The sequence below is a fragment of the Cnephaeus nilssonii genome (genome assembly GCF_951640355.1).
Source record: "Cnephaeus nilssonii genome assembly, chromosome: X".
NCBI classification, from domain to species: Eukaryota; Metazoa; Chordata; class Mammalia; order Chiroptera; family Vespertilionidae; genus Cnephaeus; species Cnephaeus nilssonii.
Window position 1 is genome coordinate 104854228 of NC_137071.1, and position 16374 is coordinate 104870601.

At 42.3% G+C, this 16374-nt stretch overlaps 1 protein-coding gene across 2 annotated transcripts in view; it reads right to left on the reverse strand.

Annotated features, from left to right (window-relative positions):
* SLC9A6 (solute carrier family 9 member A6) overlaps positions 1 to 16374 on the reverse strand; it is a 55857-nt gene that overhangs the window by 34501 nt on the left and 4982 nt on the right. For both annotated transcript variants that reach the window (XM_079765509.1, XM_079765508.1), the window contains exons 2-6: positions 11085 to 11284; positions 9229 to 9306; positions 8886 to 8962; positions 8472 to 8584; positions 5926 to 6031 (exon numbers count right to left, since the gene is read on the reverse strand). In XM_079765509.1, coding sequence (XP_079621635.1) covers positions 5926 to 6031; positions 8472 to 8584; positions 8886 to 8962; positions 9229 to 9306; positions 11085 to 11284 — 574 coding nt within the window. The remainder of the gene's footprint in view (positions 1 to 5925; positions 6032 to 8471; positions 8585 to 8885; positions 8963 to 9228; positions 9307 to 11084; positions 11285 to 16374) is intronic.

Below are 16374 nucleotides of genomic sequence, written 5' to 3' on the forward strand. Positions count from 1 at the left end.
ATGTATTAATTTTATGATCATAAATAATGACAAAATATAAAACACAAAAGAGTAGGTGATACCAATTTCAATGTTAACACCAATGTACGAGTGCTCTAATTTTACGACACCAGGATTTCTTAATCTAGCATTATTGATATTTGGGGCCAGATAATTATTTGTTGGATGGTGGATGCTGTCCTGTGTAAGATATTTAGCAGTATCCAACATAAAGTAGACTATTTCTATCTAACATACTTTAAAAGATGAATGAAAGATGATAATAGACATATTACTGAGCACTCCAGCTAGTTACTTCTCCCAGCCAGCAACACAACTGATTTTCCTTCGGGTTTTGGGCAGAAACTCATTTGCTCAACTCCATTAAGACGCCTACACTGCTAACAATTTCCTGATATGATATTCTCTAGATATACAGTCCTTCTCCACCAGAGTTCCACCAGACCATGTAATGAGTTAACTTATCTTCTATGAAATCTAGAATAGTACTAGCTATGTACCATCCTTAAAAGAGAACTGAGAAAAGAAATCACTTGAATCATTCTCTATAAGGCTTATATTCCCTCACAGAACCCTGTTTGAGAAAGGCTATAATAGAAGGAGGACTGTGGCCCTTTGTGAGTTATTTCCTCCCTTAATACTATTCAACTGTTCTTTCTCAAATTTGTAAGAAATAAGTTACTTTACTAATGGGAAAAGTAAGGTACAGGGCATGTCAGTTTAAGACAGGACCAGAACAGAGATTTTTCTGACTCTTCATCCAACAGACAATGAGGAAGGAATTTTTGTTACAAATGTATTGATTATATTAATAATTTTATTAGTAACTTTATTACTTATTAGTAAGATGATTAAGTAGCAGAATAACTATCTAAGATGAGGAATCCATGCTAAAAGTAACTGCCTATACCTTATTTTTTTCATATAGTGATCTTACATGCTCCTATGTACTGAAAGCTTCAACAATCTTTGTAGCTTCATTAATTTTTGTAACACCTAAGTTATAACCACACTATTCATTTCTTCCTCCCTTCAAATAATATAAAACTTTTACTTTGCAACTATTGTCATTGAGGGTACATATGTTCTGTATCAACATTAGTTCTAGCCTTTAGGTTTTATTTCTTTTTTAATTTTATTGTTTAAAGTATTAGAAATAGTAGCACATATGTCTCCTTTTTCCCCCCATTGACCTTCCCCCGGCCTCCCCTACACCCCGGCATATGCTTTATTTCTTAAAATAAATTTACATTAGCTATAGACAGCTGCAAAATGTCTGGAAATGAATATGTCAAAGGGGGTGGAATTTACATAAATCACATTCACCAAAAAGGATTTGATCTTTTGCATATCTTTACACACAATATTTAAAGGATCAGTGTTACCTTTCAGAAAGGATAATTTTCCACTTTGCAGTAAGTATTTGGCCACTCAAGCTATGCAAACCAGTCAGTTACTGGTTACTCTTTTATAGTTAATAAAGTGAAAATTAAGGAGATAAATAAAAATAAAGAGAAAATGTGAGCTTTTACTTTTCTCTCATAGAAAGTTCTGGTATAGGGTAAAAATATCTATAGGGTTAGATATTTGCTTAGTAGGTGTGGGTTGGCAGGTTTGAATTCCTCAGAGGTTGAGACCCCTTCTTTCACCTGCAAACACCTTCTAATAATAGGTATAGTAATTTCTAGAATTATATTCAAATATTGCTCATTTCAATAATTGTCTTTAAAAAAGAGTATTATTTAACACTTGTAAAAATTAAAAAGTGTTTCTGAAATGATTATATTAAATAAGAGAAAATTTTAAAAAACCACAATGAGAAATTTCTCAATAATCAAATTAGCAAAAATACAAGTCTTACCAATAGTCTGCTGGTGAAGTTACAAGGACACAGGCACTCCCATAACTTAGCACTTAAAGTGCAAAATGGCATAATCCCTTTGGTGGGCAATTTAGCATTGTCTAACAAAATTATAAATATATTTACCCTTAAACCCACTAATCTTACTTCTGGAAATTTATCCTACTAATATACCTATGCATGTATAAAACAGGTAAGTTCAAGTTTAATCACTGAAGCATTATTTGGATAGCAAAGAATTGAAAATACTTTATGTTTCCAACATTAGGGGACTGATAAAATAAACTATAGTTTAATTCACATAGAACACTATATAGCTAAAAACAAGGAATGAGAAAACTGTTTTGATATGAAAAGATTCCCAGAATACAGTTATGTAAGAGAAAGCTAGGTTTGGACATATATAGCATGCTACTTTTAAAATCCTATCTAATAAAGAGGGAATATGCTAATTGACTGCCACAGCCTCAAAGATGGTGGCACCCACAGCCAATAAATAGGGAATATGCTAATTGAATGCCACACCCTCAAAGATGGCGGTGCCCACAGCCACAAGATGGCAGTTCCCATTCCCCTCAGCCCCGCCGGGGTGGCAGGTGCACGGCAAAGCCGGGCCCAGCCACTCCACATGCCTGCTTCCAGAGTCCCCCAGTCCCCTCAACCCCCCAGCCACCCTGGGCCAGCCTGAGGTGCAGGCAAGCCTAGGATGTCGGCTGCCCAGCAGCCCAGGGCTGCCTGAGGCTCAGGTAACCAGGGCTGGCCAAGGCTTGCACTGCCGGCAGTGGCAGCAGCAGAGGTGTGATGGGGGCATCGCCCTTCCCTGATTGCTAGGTCGCCTCCCGCCCCTGAGGGTTCCCAGACTGTGAGAGGGGGCAGGCTGGGCTGAGGGACACCCCCCCCCCCAGTGCACGAATTTCATGCAACAGGCCTCTAGTCTATACTAATAAAAGAGTAGTATGCTAATTAGACTGGGAGACCTTCCGGACGTCTTCCGGACGACCATCTGGACAAAGCCACAGCAGCTGCCAGGGCTGGCTGCACAGGAGAAGCGACACCATGGTGGTGCCACAGCCTGGGGAGCGGGAGTGGGGAGGTGGTACCTACACTGTGGGAGCTGGAGCCGAGAAGGCAGTAACTGCTGCTGCGGAAGCCGGAGCGGAGGCAGTGCCTCCGCCGAGGGAGCGGTGGCTGGTGCAAGGACATCAACTGCTACAACATAAAGGCCACACCCACAAGATGGTGAAGGTGGGCCTGGGCCTGGACAATGAGAGCAGCAGCCAGGGTGAGCCACAGTTCAGGAGCTTCCAGGAGTGGCGGCGGCGCTAGGCTATCCAGCGCTGCATCCAATCCCTGAGGCATGCCCGCCAGTGCCACGGCACCAACTGTCCGCAGCCATCCTGCCAGAAGATGAACTGGATTGTGCAGCACACCAAGGGCTGCCAACACAAGACCAATGGAGGTTGCGGAGTGTGCAAGCAATTCGTCACCCTTTGCTGCTACCATGCCAAAAACTGCCAAGAAAATACATGCCCCATTCCCTACTGCCTCAACATCAAGCAGAAGCTCCGCCAGCAGGAGATACAGCGCCGCCGGCAGCACACGTAGCTCATGCGCCAGCAAACGCCACCATCGACACCCGCACCGTGCCTCAGCAGAGTCTGCCTTCCCCTCCTTCAGCACCACCCCGGCTCCCCACACTGCATCCCAGCACACCCTGGACACCACAGCCCCCGACTCTGCCCCAGCCCTCACCTGTGAGCATGTCACTAGCTGGCTTCTCCAGCATGGCCAGAACTCAGCCCCCACCACAGTTTGCACTGGGAAGCCCACTAACCAGGTGCCAGCGTGCCCCCCCCCGCCCCGCCCCTCCCCGCCCAGGCCCACCTGCAGCAGTGGAGGCGCCTGGCAGATTGCACGTGAGGTGCAGCAGCAGCAGCAGCACCTGTACTGGGTGAGCACCGACAACAGTATGCCCCTGAGGCACAGTGACCCCTGAGAGCCAGATGTCCCCCATGGGCCTGAATGTGACCCAACCAGGTCAGTGGGCCTGTTATTCTGCCCCCCTACCCCCAGCAGTGGCAGCCAGCAACAGCCAATGTGAGGCATGCCCAGACCCGTGATGTCTATGCAGACCCAAGGCGCAGCCACCTCAGAGCATCTCTCCAGGTGCCCTGCAGGACCTGCTGCAGACCCTGAAGTCTCCCAGCTCCCCCAGCAGCAGCAAGTGCTCAACATCCTCAAGTCAAACCCTCAGCTGATGGCAGCTCTCATCAAATAGCACACGGCCAAGTAAGTGGCCAGCCAGCCCGGCCTTCCGCTCTAGACCAGCCTGCTGAACCTGAACACCATGCAAGCCAGTGGGCCACGACCTGCTGTCCCTCCGCAGAAGTAAGCAATGGGAGGCCTGAACCCCCAGGGCGAGGCCTTAAACATCATGAACCCGAGGCGCAACCCCAGTGTGGCGAGTATGAACCACAGTACAGAGAGATGCAACGGAGCAACAGCAGCAGCAGCAACAGCAACAACAGAAAGGCAGCGCTGGCATGGCTGCAGGCCTGGCAGGACACGCCCAGTTCCAGCAGCCTCAGGGATGCAGCAGCAGGGGATCCAGCAGCAGATTGGGTCCCAGGCCAGCCAAACCCTGTTAGGCATATTCTGTATCTTTCCCCTGCCCTGTTTCTCCTCTGCGCTCACTACTTTTCTATTGTCCCTGCTTGAAGCTCCTGTCCTCTCTGCTGTTTTCCTGTTATTTTCATTTCAGGTGTCACAAGAGAAACTAAGCAGCCGAGAAAAGCAACACTAGACCCAGCTTCCTACAACCGCCTGCACCTACGTCCGACCTACACAGAGACATACATATCCTGCCCTCCCTACTCTTGCTTGCTGAAATGGATATACTGGTGTGTATTAAAAATAAAATTTCGAAAACTCTCACAACATCTCTTGGCCTGTCTCCTGTCAGCACAGACCTAACAAACCCCATGAGCCCCAGCAGCACATGCTCTCAGAGAACCACAGGCTTCACCTCTCTGGCCAGCAGATGGCCACATCCCTCAGTAGCCAGGTGAGATCTCTGGCCCCTGTCCAGTCTCCAGACCCCAGTCCCAGCCTCCACATTCCAGCCCATCACCACAGATATGCCCCAGCCTTCACCACACCATGTCTCCCCCCAGATTGGTTCTCCCCACCCAGGACTCCCAGTCATCATGGCCAACTCCATAGATCAGGGACATTGGGGAACCTCAAATATGCAATGCTACCACAGCTAAATACCCCCACAAGAGTGCATTGCCCAGTGAGCTGTCCCTGGTTGGTGACACCACATTAGACACCCTAGAAATGTTGCGGGAGCGGGAGCAGAGGAGGTATTGCAGCGGGAGAGAAGGCAGCGCCACCGCCACTGCCCCTTTCACCTGGGTGAGAGCCCTTCTGCAGAGGCAGCCATAGAGGCAGCTGCGAGGCTGGTCTGGGCGCCACGCCTCTGCAGAGGTGCGACCTGCTGTACCTCAACCTCCCACAGCCCCTCCCACAGCTGGCCTGGCCCCAGATCGCCCCCCACCCACCAGTGGGTGGGGGCGGGGCCAGTGCTAAGAAGCGAGGGCCCAGTGCCAGCAGCCATGGTGGTCAGCAGTGGCAGCAACAATTGAGGTGATGGGGGCGGAGCCTTCCCATGATTGCCCAGTCGCCTCCTGCAGAGGGAAGCCAGACAGCCGCAGAGGGAGGCCAGACTGTGGCTTAGGCCGGCTCCTCGCTCCTCGCCCTGAGCGGGCCTAAGGGCCTAAGTCGTAGGACTTCCCCTGAAGGCTCCCGTAGTGTGAGAGGGGGCAGGCTGGGCCGCTAGTTTACAACAGTTGTCTTTTGGTGTAAGAGTACATATTTTTTTCTTTCTTTTTCATCCCTGCATTTTCCATGTTATCTGTAAGTATGCATTTTTTCAAAAGGGAAATAATGTCTCATTTTTTCCAAATGTTTCCATTCATAATGCACTTCATTCAATAAGTGACTTTTGGTTCCTAGTACCCTAACATTCAATATACGGAATATAATAAGAAAAAAACACTTACGAAGATAGCACTATGGCAACAGCATCATTGAGAACACTTTCACCAAAAAGAAGTGCATAAAGTTCAACATCAACTTGAAGCTCGTGGAATATGGCAAGAACAGTCACTAGCAAGTAAAAAGAGTCAGAGTAATATTTAGACATTATAAATATAACATATTCCCCTCCGTAGATGATTATAATTGTTATTTAGAAGTTCCTTTCTTTGTCCTAGAATTCAACTTGAATAAACATTCTCTTACCATATTAAAGATTCAGTAATTTTATGTCAATATTTTTCTTTTCCCTAAATGTATACCCACACTATCTCCTTTCTCTCTCTTACAAACAGCTGAAAATAACCTTGGAAGACTGAGTTGGACTACATTCTTCGTGTGAATGCTAATATTCTTGTCCTGTACATTTATTTTCCATAAGGAATTTATTCAAAATTTCTTATAGACCAGATGATCATTAATCTTTGAAGAAGAATATTATGAAAAGCATTTCCTGCTGCTAACTTCATTTCTTCCTTGGAGCCTTACAACTCACTTCTATTTGACTTGCAAATTTCAAGCACACTGGTTTAGCAAAGATAGTAGGAAATGAAAACACAAGTTTGCTTTTTTTTAAAACATATGCTTTTATTGATTTTTAGAGAGGGGGGAAAGGAGAGGGCGGTATAGAAACATCGATGAGAGAGAAACATCAACATCAATCAGCTGCCTCCTGCATGCCCCAGCTGGGGATTGATCCGGCAACCCGTGTATGTGCCCTGACCAGGAATCGAACCAGCAACCTCCTGGTACATAGGTCAACACTCAACCACTGAGCCACACTGGCAGGGCAAGTTTGCTTTTTGACCAGAATTATAGCTGCTTTAACTTAATAAGAAGCCAACAATCATGCTATTACAGCTTGAGAAGGAAAAAAAAAACAAACTTCTTTTACATGAAAATTCTTAGAAAATATGATGAGACTGAAGTTATGTCATAATTGCTGAGTCACATACAGCTCACTCACTAAATAAACCCAAACAGGGGCGTATGCCTTTATAATTCAGAATAAATATAACTGCCCAATTCTATATAAGGAAAAGATTTTTGCTTGGGCCATTCAGGCAATACTCCTATCAGAACAAAACCATAAGGTTGAAGCAATGTAGCCAGTTCTATTGATTTAAATTCCTCATAGGCTTTAAAAAATAGAGGACCTTGCTTCTAGTGATGACACAGAAAACAGAGAACACTGGCTCCTTGCAAAAACCATGCTATCTTCACTTGATAATGAAAGCAGTTTCAAATAATGAGGGGGCAGTCTTGGTGGTCTTTAAGGAAGCAATTTGATTTTCTGTTTTAAAAATGCTAAACTACATAAATACATCTCTAAAATGTCTTCTTATCTTTAAAATAATCTCTTATAGAGTATAAAACATTTCCCTATTTTCCATAGTCATCAAGGTTAACACAGAATTCAGAGATAACCTCAGGATCCTACCCCTTTAATTGTGCTGGATGACAATAGAAGGTAATTAACATTCAGGGTCAAAAGGTATAACAGAACAAACCTCTACTGAGCTTCTAAAGTCTAGTATAAGAAAACTTGCTTCCTCAGTTCAAAAACTGCAACCTAGCCCTGGCCAGTATGGGTCAGTTGGTTGAGCATCCTCCCATGTACCCAGGGGTGGCCAGTTAGATTGCCAGTCAGGTCACATGCCTGGTTGCAGGCTCTATCCCCAGTAGGGGGAGTGCAGGAGGCAGCCAATTGATGGTTCTCTCTCATCAGTCTCTCTCCCTCTCCCTCTCCCTCTCCCTCTCCCTCTCCCTCTCCCTCTCCCTCCAATCAATAAAAACATATTTAAAAAACTGCAACCTATGTTTCTATCCCTACCTCTTCAGCCTACATATTCTTTAACTGCCTAATTTGTAGCTGTTAAGCCCACCAATACTATATTTGGAAAACTATAACCTAACTCAGTACAATTAAATTCATTCTTCAGCTGTGCTAATATCAAGACTATTTTATAATCATAAGGCCAATTTTATAAAAACAATCCTTTAATGTATACTAAAGCCCACCAATGACCCAAAATCATACTTGTAGTAGCACAATTGCCTTCTTACAATCATGTAAAAACTTCTTTTCTTACTCTTACATGCAGTAGCTGAATGTAAACACAAGATTTTTAGGGAACTGTTTTTCTAGAAGCTTGAAAGGAAGTATATAATTTTACCCATTTTTATTAATCTAGTTCATCTCCCATACCTAATCACTAGGAATAAAGACCAACTCAGAATTCTGAAAAAAATACCTTATAGTCTGTGTCCAAACAGCATCAGATTGTGTGGACCAGTAACAGGCAAATGTAATAAAGTAAAAGAAAAAAATGTGTGCTTAAGCCAAAAGGAACCATGAATTTCGTTTTCCCCCCTCCATAACTGGAGAGTACAGTACTATGGGAAGTACCTAATCATGAATTCTGCACCTCAAAGGAAGAATTGCCCACAAATGTTTTGCCAGCAAAACACTGTTCCTTAAGTACTTAATCTCCTCTCATGTAAAACATACCTGGATCAGTTGCTGATACAATGGCACCGAACAGCAGGCAATCTGTAAAGTAAAAATCTCCCGCAAGTTGTCCAGTTACTTTCATCAGTGTTACACAGCCATACATTATTGACCTGTCCAATAAACATATTTATACTTTAGAAAAAAAATCAACTGTTAAGGAAGTTAGTATATATTAAGAATAAGATGAGTCCACTGTAGTACTTTGTAACTAATCCCAAATTTAATTCATGTCATTTAAATAGGGTAATGCCCTGGCCTTAAGGAAAATTCAAACGACTTATCTATGTGAACACATTTTACTGAAAAAGTCCTTAGACTCATTCAGAAATACAACACTGCATAAACCAAATATGCATTATTTTAAAATTATAATTTGAAAGCTAAAACATGTTTTAAGCTGCAAGTACTTACCCAATTACGAAACAAGAAATTGCTGTTCCAAGAAAAGCATACGCTAGAATAGACCCAAGGTTTCGAAAGAAATGTCTCTGACAAAAGAAAAGGTTACACTGTGTTAGAATACTTAACAAAATAAAGGTTTTCTATTCTAGTGTGCTAATATGAAATGCCTTATTCATTAAAGGAAATAAGAGAAATAATTTTTTTACAGGCATAAATTTCAGCATTTATAAAGGAGAAGGAGAAGAGAAGGGAGGGAAAGCTGGGAAGAACTGTCTGTTTCTGAAGAGTCAAAGATGATAAAGCCCATGGCGTTTAACATTGTTCAAAGTATATGAAATACAAAAGTACTTACTCTTTTCAGACTATATCCTGCATAAAATATGATAGGAGGAAGTAATATGTTGAAAAATACTTCCGGATCAAAAGTAACCTGTTAAAATAAAGAGTTCTTTTAGCAGAATTCCCTTATAACACTTCATATTATATTATCACACTATCAAAAGGAAAAAAAAGGAATGTTAAACTGGTGAAAGGCAAGAATCTTAGTGTGGTAACCAAAAAATATTTCATATAGGATATATGTTGTTTCATTCTCAACCAAATGACAAGGACATAGATTTGGAACAACCAGTTAAGTCAGATCTGTGAAAATGTGTTGAAATACTATATTAAAAACCTTAAAAATAGGAGAAAGCATGATCATATATTTCCTCTAAATGAGACCTAAAACTGGTAACATGAAATATGGGGGTACAGCATTATGTTTGGCAAGAGGAAACCAACTTCTTTATGCCTAGGTAATATCTCTAAAGGTATATCCTATATAATAAATATGTAATATGCAAATGGTCATTATGCCGTGAAGCATAATGACCGATTGTGTAACAACCGGATCAGGGATAAGCAGGAGGGTGGGGCAGCAAGCTACAAGCCGGTGGCGGAGAGCTACAGGAGGGGGCAGGGCAGCAAGCTATGAGAGGGGGCGGGGCGGGGGTGGCGGAGGGATCTACAGGAGGGCAGGGCAGCAGGCAGAGAGCTACAGGAGGGCGGCAGCGAGCTACTGGCTACAAGTGGGCAGTGGAGAGCTACAGAGGGGGCAGGGCAGCAAGCTATGAGGGGGGGCGGGGGGCAGGGGGAGTTACAGGAGGGCAGGACAGGAGGCTGAAAGCTACTGGAGGGTGGCAGCGAGGTACTGGTGCACGGATTCGTGCGCAGGGCTACTAGTAACATAATAGTATGGTAAAAAGTTTCTGTACAAGTCATTTCTAATCCTGACAGTCCATTTCTTTTAATACTTATTCCCTAGAATAATACAGATACCCCCTTCTGTTCATAAGGCTCTAGTAGGATTTGACATGAACACAAAGCATCTATACACATACCCATGCTACAAGTTCATTTACTAGAACTTTTAAGAAACTGGAATTTTCCCCAGGTAGAAAGAACTCTTGCTGCAAAATAAACTTGAAGTTCATATGAAATTTTAAAAAGCATTCAAGATGTTCAGGAACACAATCAAGTAGTTATAAAAGCCAAGTCCTACCAATGTAGAAGATAGAAATGGAGGCAAATGGCCAAGAGTGGGTGGAAACAAAGAGACCCTGAGAAGTTTCAGGAATAGAAACTATGAGGGTAACAGAAGAAAGCAGCTTGAAGAATGTCTGGGAGCTAGTGAGACTGCAACCCAACCTCCTACATAAGGCTCTATGTACAGCCTGGTACAATAACTGACACTCAGATTGAAGCCTCTGAAGTTGTGCCAGATTATGAATTAAAGAAATATTAAATTGTCCTCAGTATAGAATACCATCAAGGCAAGAAAGAATTCAAAGAGATATTAATAGAATATTTTATGTATTATCAACTCAATGTGCTGGAGTACTATAAACTCTAAGGACCATCTGCAAATTGGAAGAAACACTTATAAATTCTGCTTAACTTAATACTGGTTACCATTTATTACAATTGCAAACATCAGAGTGAAAAAAAAAGGTTTATAGTACTTAACCTCAATCAGAAAATGAAATGTACAGACATGTTCATTACTCTTCATTACATTACATTCCTTGAGGTTTTACTCCATTTTAAAAGGCTAATTATTTTACTAGTAAATATCATTTAAAATTTCATTATTTTTCTCCTGAATCACTTTGCTCCTAATTATCCACTTTTTTGAAAATCAAAATTTCCTTTTAATTAAGAACTTACCTTTCTAAGCATGTCATTATCTTGAATGTTATTGAGTTCATGTGGACTAATTTCGCCTTTCAGTGTATACTCATAAAATTTTCCACTAACATTTACCAATAAGGTAGTTGGGCTTGACTGCACTTCACAGCTCAGGGTCACGTTATTTATATCACTTGGAACATGAATTCCATATCGAAGCACAAGGCCCACAAAAAGACCTGGAAATTAAAAAAAACACACACAATATTAGCTCTTCTTTCAGACAGAGACAACTTCTTTTATACCCTACACACATCTTTAAATTGAAAACAGAAAATATTTTATGATAGTCTCATGTAGTTCAGAACCAATTTTTAGACAGAATGCAATTACATTTTAAAGTATTACTAAATTCACAAAGCTAAGAGTCCAATATTCATACAATCCATTGAGACAGAAGGCAAAAACATTCCCTAGGGTAACAACACATATCATTGCATTTCTAGATCAAGATATGAAGAAGTGATTGGGAAGGTAACAAAATGAGAAAATAGCTTCAAACCATCTGTACACAGAATATGCTCCAAAGTATCCCAACCTGACAGTGAAATCATGATAGAAATGTGTTTACCACCTCCATCCATTGATTCACAGGATTGCTAAACACACACATATTTCAAGTTACTCCTAAAGCATGTGGCTGGCCAAATAATACACATTTAACAAATTAGAAAGTCAATAATATTTGTTGATTGACTGAGTTCCCCTACTATTAAAAGATCAGATTTTAATTTTAAAATATATACTTCAAAATCAAAACATGGAATAGAAGTCCTGAAACTGGCACTATGATATTAACATATTGCTAGAATTTTACCTGGCTCACCATATTGATATTCAAATATGCACAATGTTCTAGGTACTATAAACCTATACTGACCAAATCCTATATAATAAAAGGCTAATATGCCAATAGACTGAACGGCGGAACAACTGAACAAAGGAACAACCAGTCACTATGACGTGCGCTGACCACCAGGGAGCAAGCGCGGAACATGGCAGGCATAGGCCACAGCAGGATGGTGGAGCAGGTGAAGTGGGGGCGCCAGAGCAAGGTGGGGCACTGGTCGCTGTCATCAGGGCTTCTCCACCTCCCCCTTCTCCTGAGGGGTGATTGGGGCCAGCAGCCACCTCACGCACCCGCTGCCAGCGATGGCCCTGCTCGCACCCACTGCCAGCACCAGAGCCGCGGCTCGCACCCACTGCCGGCACTGGCCCTGGCCCTGCTCGCACCCACAGCCAGAGCCGCCGCTTGCACTGGCTGCCGTCAGCAGATGCAAGCGGCAGCTGCCAGCCCTGATCACCCCTAAGGGCTTCTCCACCTCCCCCTGCTCCTAAGGAGTGATCGGGGCAGCAGCCTCTGCTCACACCTGCTGATGGCACCGGCCCTGCTCACACCCGCTGCTGGTGCTGGCCCCAATTGTTCCACGCCATCAGCAGGTGCGAGCGGGACCGGCTGCCGTCAGCACATAGGAGCAGCAGTGGGAGAGGAGCTGCTGGCAGACAGGGGACCGGGGACCGTGGTGGGAGGGGCTGGGTGGGGGCACGAAGGATGGGCCAAGACCTGCCCCTGTGCCCACTGCAGTCTTGCGGCCCACAGTTCCTTTCAAGGTGCATGAATTCGTGCACTGGGCCCCTAGTTGTTTAATAACAGCTTTATTGAGCTATAATTCACAAACCATAGTTTATCCTTTTAAACTATACAATTTGGTGGCTTTTAGTATATTCACAAAGTTGTATATTGATCACTACTATCTAATTAAAATATTTTTTTCATTGCTCCAAAAAGAAACCCCATACTTATTAGCAGTCACTCTCTATTTCCCCTACCCCAACTCCCAGCCCCTGGAAACCACTAACCCATTTTCTCTACATATAAATTTGCCTATTCTGAACATTTCATATAAATAGAATCCTACAATATGTGACCTTTGGTCTGACTTCTTTCACTTAGCATAATGTTTTCAAGGTTTATCCACATTGTAGCATGAATCAGAACTTAATTCCCTTTTATGGTCAAATAATATTACATTATGTAGATATACATCAACTGCAAATTAAATTTCTAGAACTTTTTTTAACTCCAAAATTCACAGTATATCCCTATTAGTTACATTTTACTTTCTTATCTCGTTTCACTCTAACTGGCCAGCCATTCTTTTAGTATATATGTGAATGAACTACTAGCCTAAGTAGGCCCGCAGGGCTCAGAGATGAAAACAAGATCTTTCCTCCAATTATCTCTAAGTCCAGTTAGCAAATAAAACAAACAAACAAACAAACAAAAAAACAGACTGAACTAACAATTATAGCTATATATAATCAAAGAAGAAAAGAGGTACCTAACCAAGCATGAGGGAGTGAGACATTAGAAAAGTCTTTCCAGAGGCATCACCTAAGCAGGTAACAAAGTAAAAGAAAGGTTTTCCAGGTAGGCAGAACAGTAGTATATATCCAGTCAAGAAGTGTGAGAGAATACAGACCATTCAGGGAATCACATGCTGTTCACTATGGCTGGGATATAAAGTGACAAGAGTTGAGGTGCAAAAGATCATCAGGAGGTGAATCATAAAAGACATTGCATGTTGAAGAAGGGAGTTTAGACTTTATCCTGAAATCAAAAGGAAGTCATAGAAGGGTTATAAGCAGGGGCTTGATATCAGATTTCTATTTTAGAAAGATTGGTCTAGACTACAGAGGGTCAAAAAGGTCAGATAGAAGGCCACTGAAGTCATTCAGGCACTAAGAGTTTAGGGCCTAATATAAGAGAGTAGAGACAGGGTGATTTTTAGAAGACATTATCTTTCAGAATGATTTGGTAACCAAGCAGACTGGGAGGAAAAAGGGTGATGAAAGACTAAGCAGCCTGAACTAACCTGGCAACTAGGTGGGTAAGCTGTTCTGAGCAACCAGGTGGATAGCAGGGCCATTCAGTGAGACAGGTAACAGATTTACAGGGGGAAATGCACAGTTCAGTATTGGACATGTTGAGTTTGATGTACCTGTGACACATGCACAGTTGAATATGTGGGATCTGGAGCTCAAGGAAGGGGGATTGGTCTCTCAACTGGAGATGCACACTTATCAGTCAGAAGATGATTGAGTCAGGTGCAGAGGAAATTACCTGGGGAGCAAATATAATGGGAAGAGGACTATGAATATAGGGCTGGGGTTTTAGCCCAAGATTTAATAGCTAACATGAAAATTCTGGTAGAGGAGGAGGAGCTGATGAAAGAATCTAGGAAGGGAAAGCCACAGGAGTAGGAAGAAAAGAGAAGGAAATGAGAAACTGCAAATGCTGCAGCAAAGTAAAAAAAAAAAAAAAAGACAGGCATTAAAGAGTTGGGGTTGGCAACAGGAAGGTCATAGGTGACCCTGGTAAGAGCAGTTTCAGTGTAGTAGTAGGGGCAGAGGCCAGCCAGCGTGGGAAGTGATGAGGTGATGAGGCAGAAATAGCAAGTATAAGAGCAGTAGTTGGTCAGGAAGGGGGAGGGACTGGGGATGAGGGATCCCTCAGTTTTTTTTAAAGTGAGAAGCAATGATTAAATGGTGAACAGTACAATGACATCAACTTTTTTTAAATCCTCACCCAAGGACATACTTAGAGAGAAGAGGGGGAAAGAGAAACATCGATGCAAGAGATTGATCGGCTACCTTCTCTACATGCCTCGAATGGGGATTGAACCCGCAACCCAGGTATACACCCTGACCAGGAATCGAACCAACAACCTTTCGGTACACAGGATGACCAACTGAGCCATTCTGGCTGGGCTTAAAATTTTTTTTAACAATGGTTCAGATTTAAAATAAATGAACAAGCCGTAGCCAGTTTGGCTCAGTGGATACAGCGTTGGCCTGAGGACCAAAGGGTTCCAGGTTCGATTCCGGTCAAGGGCACGTACCTTGGTTGCAGGCTCCTCCTGGGCCCAGGCTCTGGTCGGAGGCAACCAATCAATATGTTTCTCTCACATAGATGTTTCTCTGTAGTTTCCCTCTCTCTTCCACTCTCCCTAAAAATCAATGGAAAAATATCCTCGGGTGAGGATAAAATAAAATAAATGAACAATACACTTTGAAAATATCTCACCTACAGAAAACAAAATTAAAAAGTGACAAATGGGTATCACCTGTGTTTGATAAACAACTTGGGAGAGGAAAGATCCATTCAATTCTGTCTATATGATATAGTAATAGCTTTCCTCTACTATCTCACAAGAGCTCTTAAGAGGCTCAGTTAAAGTTTTCCCTTTATACATGTGAAGAAATCACAGCTACAGTACTACAAACACTAATAACAGCAGCATAAATTCTTTCCATGTCACCAATCCTGACTCTGTAAGGAAAAGTACCCAATGCTGAAATGTCACTGGGTACCCTGATGAAGACTCAGCACTTGGACAAATTTGAGACATACACCTTGGCAGTTAAAACATCAGCAAGGAGAATAATTACTGAGGTTGGAAAAACTCAAGATCCTTTTCTTATAGCATCAGACATCTGAAAAATTGAAATTTATTTGAATAAAGTTGACAGATCAAGTTAATTTGGGTTCTGTGAAAGGTCAAATCCTAATCATGGAGTTAAAACAATTCTCAATAATGAGAACCTAAACAAAAAGAGTGCTTTCTTAGGGGGACAAGGCAGAAACCTCTAGCCTCCTACACAGGCAGAGGCACAAAAATTATTGATATCATGAAATTTAAAATGAACACTAACAGACAAAAAAGAACACAACCCCGAAGAGATATATTTCACAAGACAGAGAGGTCCCACTCCTCTTACATATTTCTGACCCTCTTATACTAAAAGCCCTCTCAGGGTTAAAGAACCAAGTATCACCCAAAGGCCCCACCATTGGTTTTCTAATTGATTTCAGCCCATTCTTCCAGGTTATCACACTATAAGCCTCTGATAGTAAAAAAAAATATGCAAGGAACATCACTAGAGTATTAGGTGTGATCAAAATTGATAAAATTTCCACATATTAAAAAGTATATGTGTGTATGTTGTATTTATATGTAGATAATATTTATCTACTTCTTGAAGAATGCTTAGATCCTATCTTAAAAGCTCAATGAATTTCAAGACAGGTAAAAAAAAAATCAATGGTTTTGTTCACTTCTGGTTAGTTTTACATGCTTTTAGTAGTATTCATCTGTTTGTGTCCTACAAATCCTCCAACCTTTATCCTCCTTCTCAAGCCCTCAATCTCACTGCCTATGTTTCTGAGAAGCTGGAGGCCATTTGATATAAGCTGTCTCAATTCCAA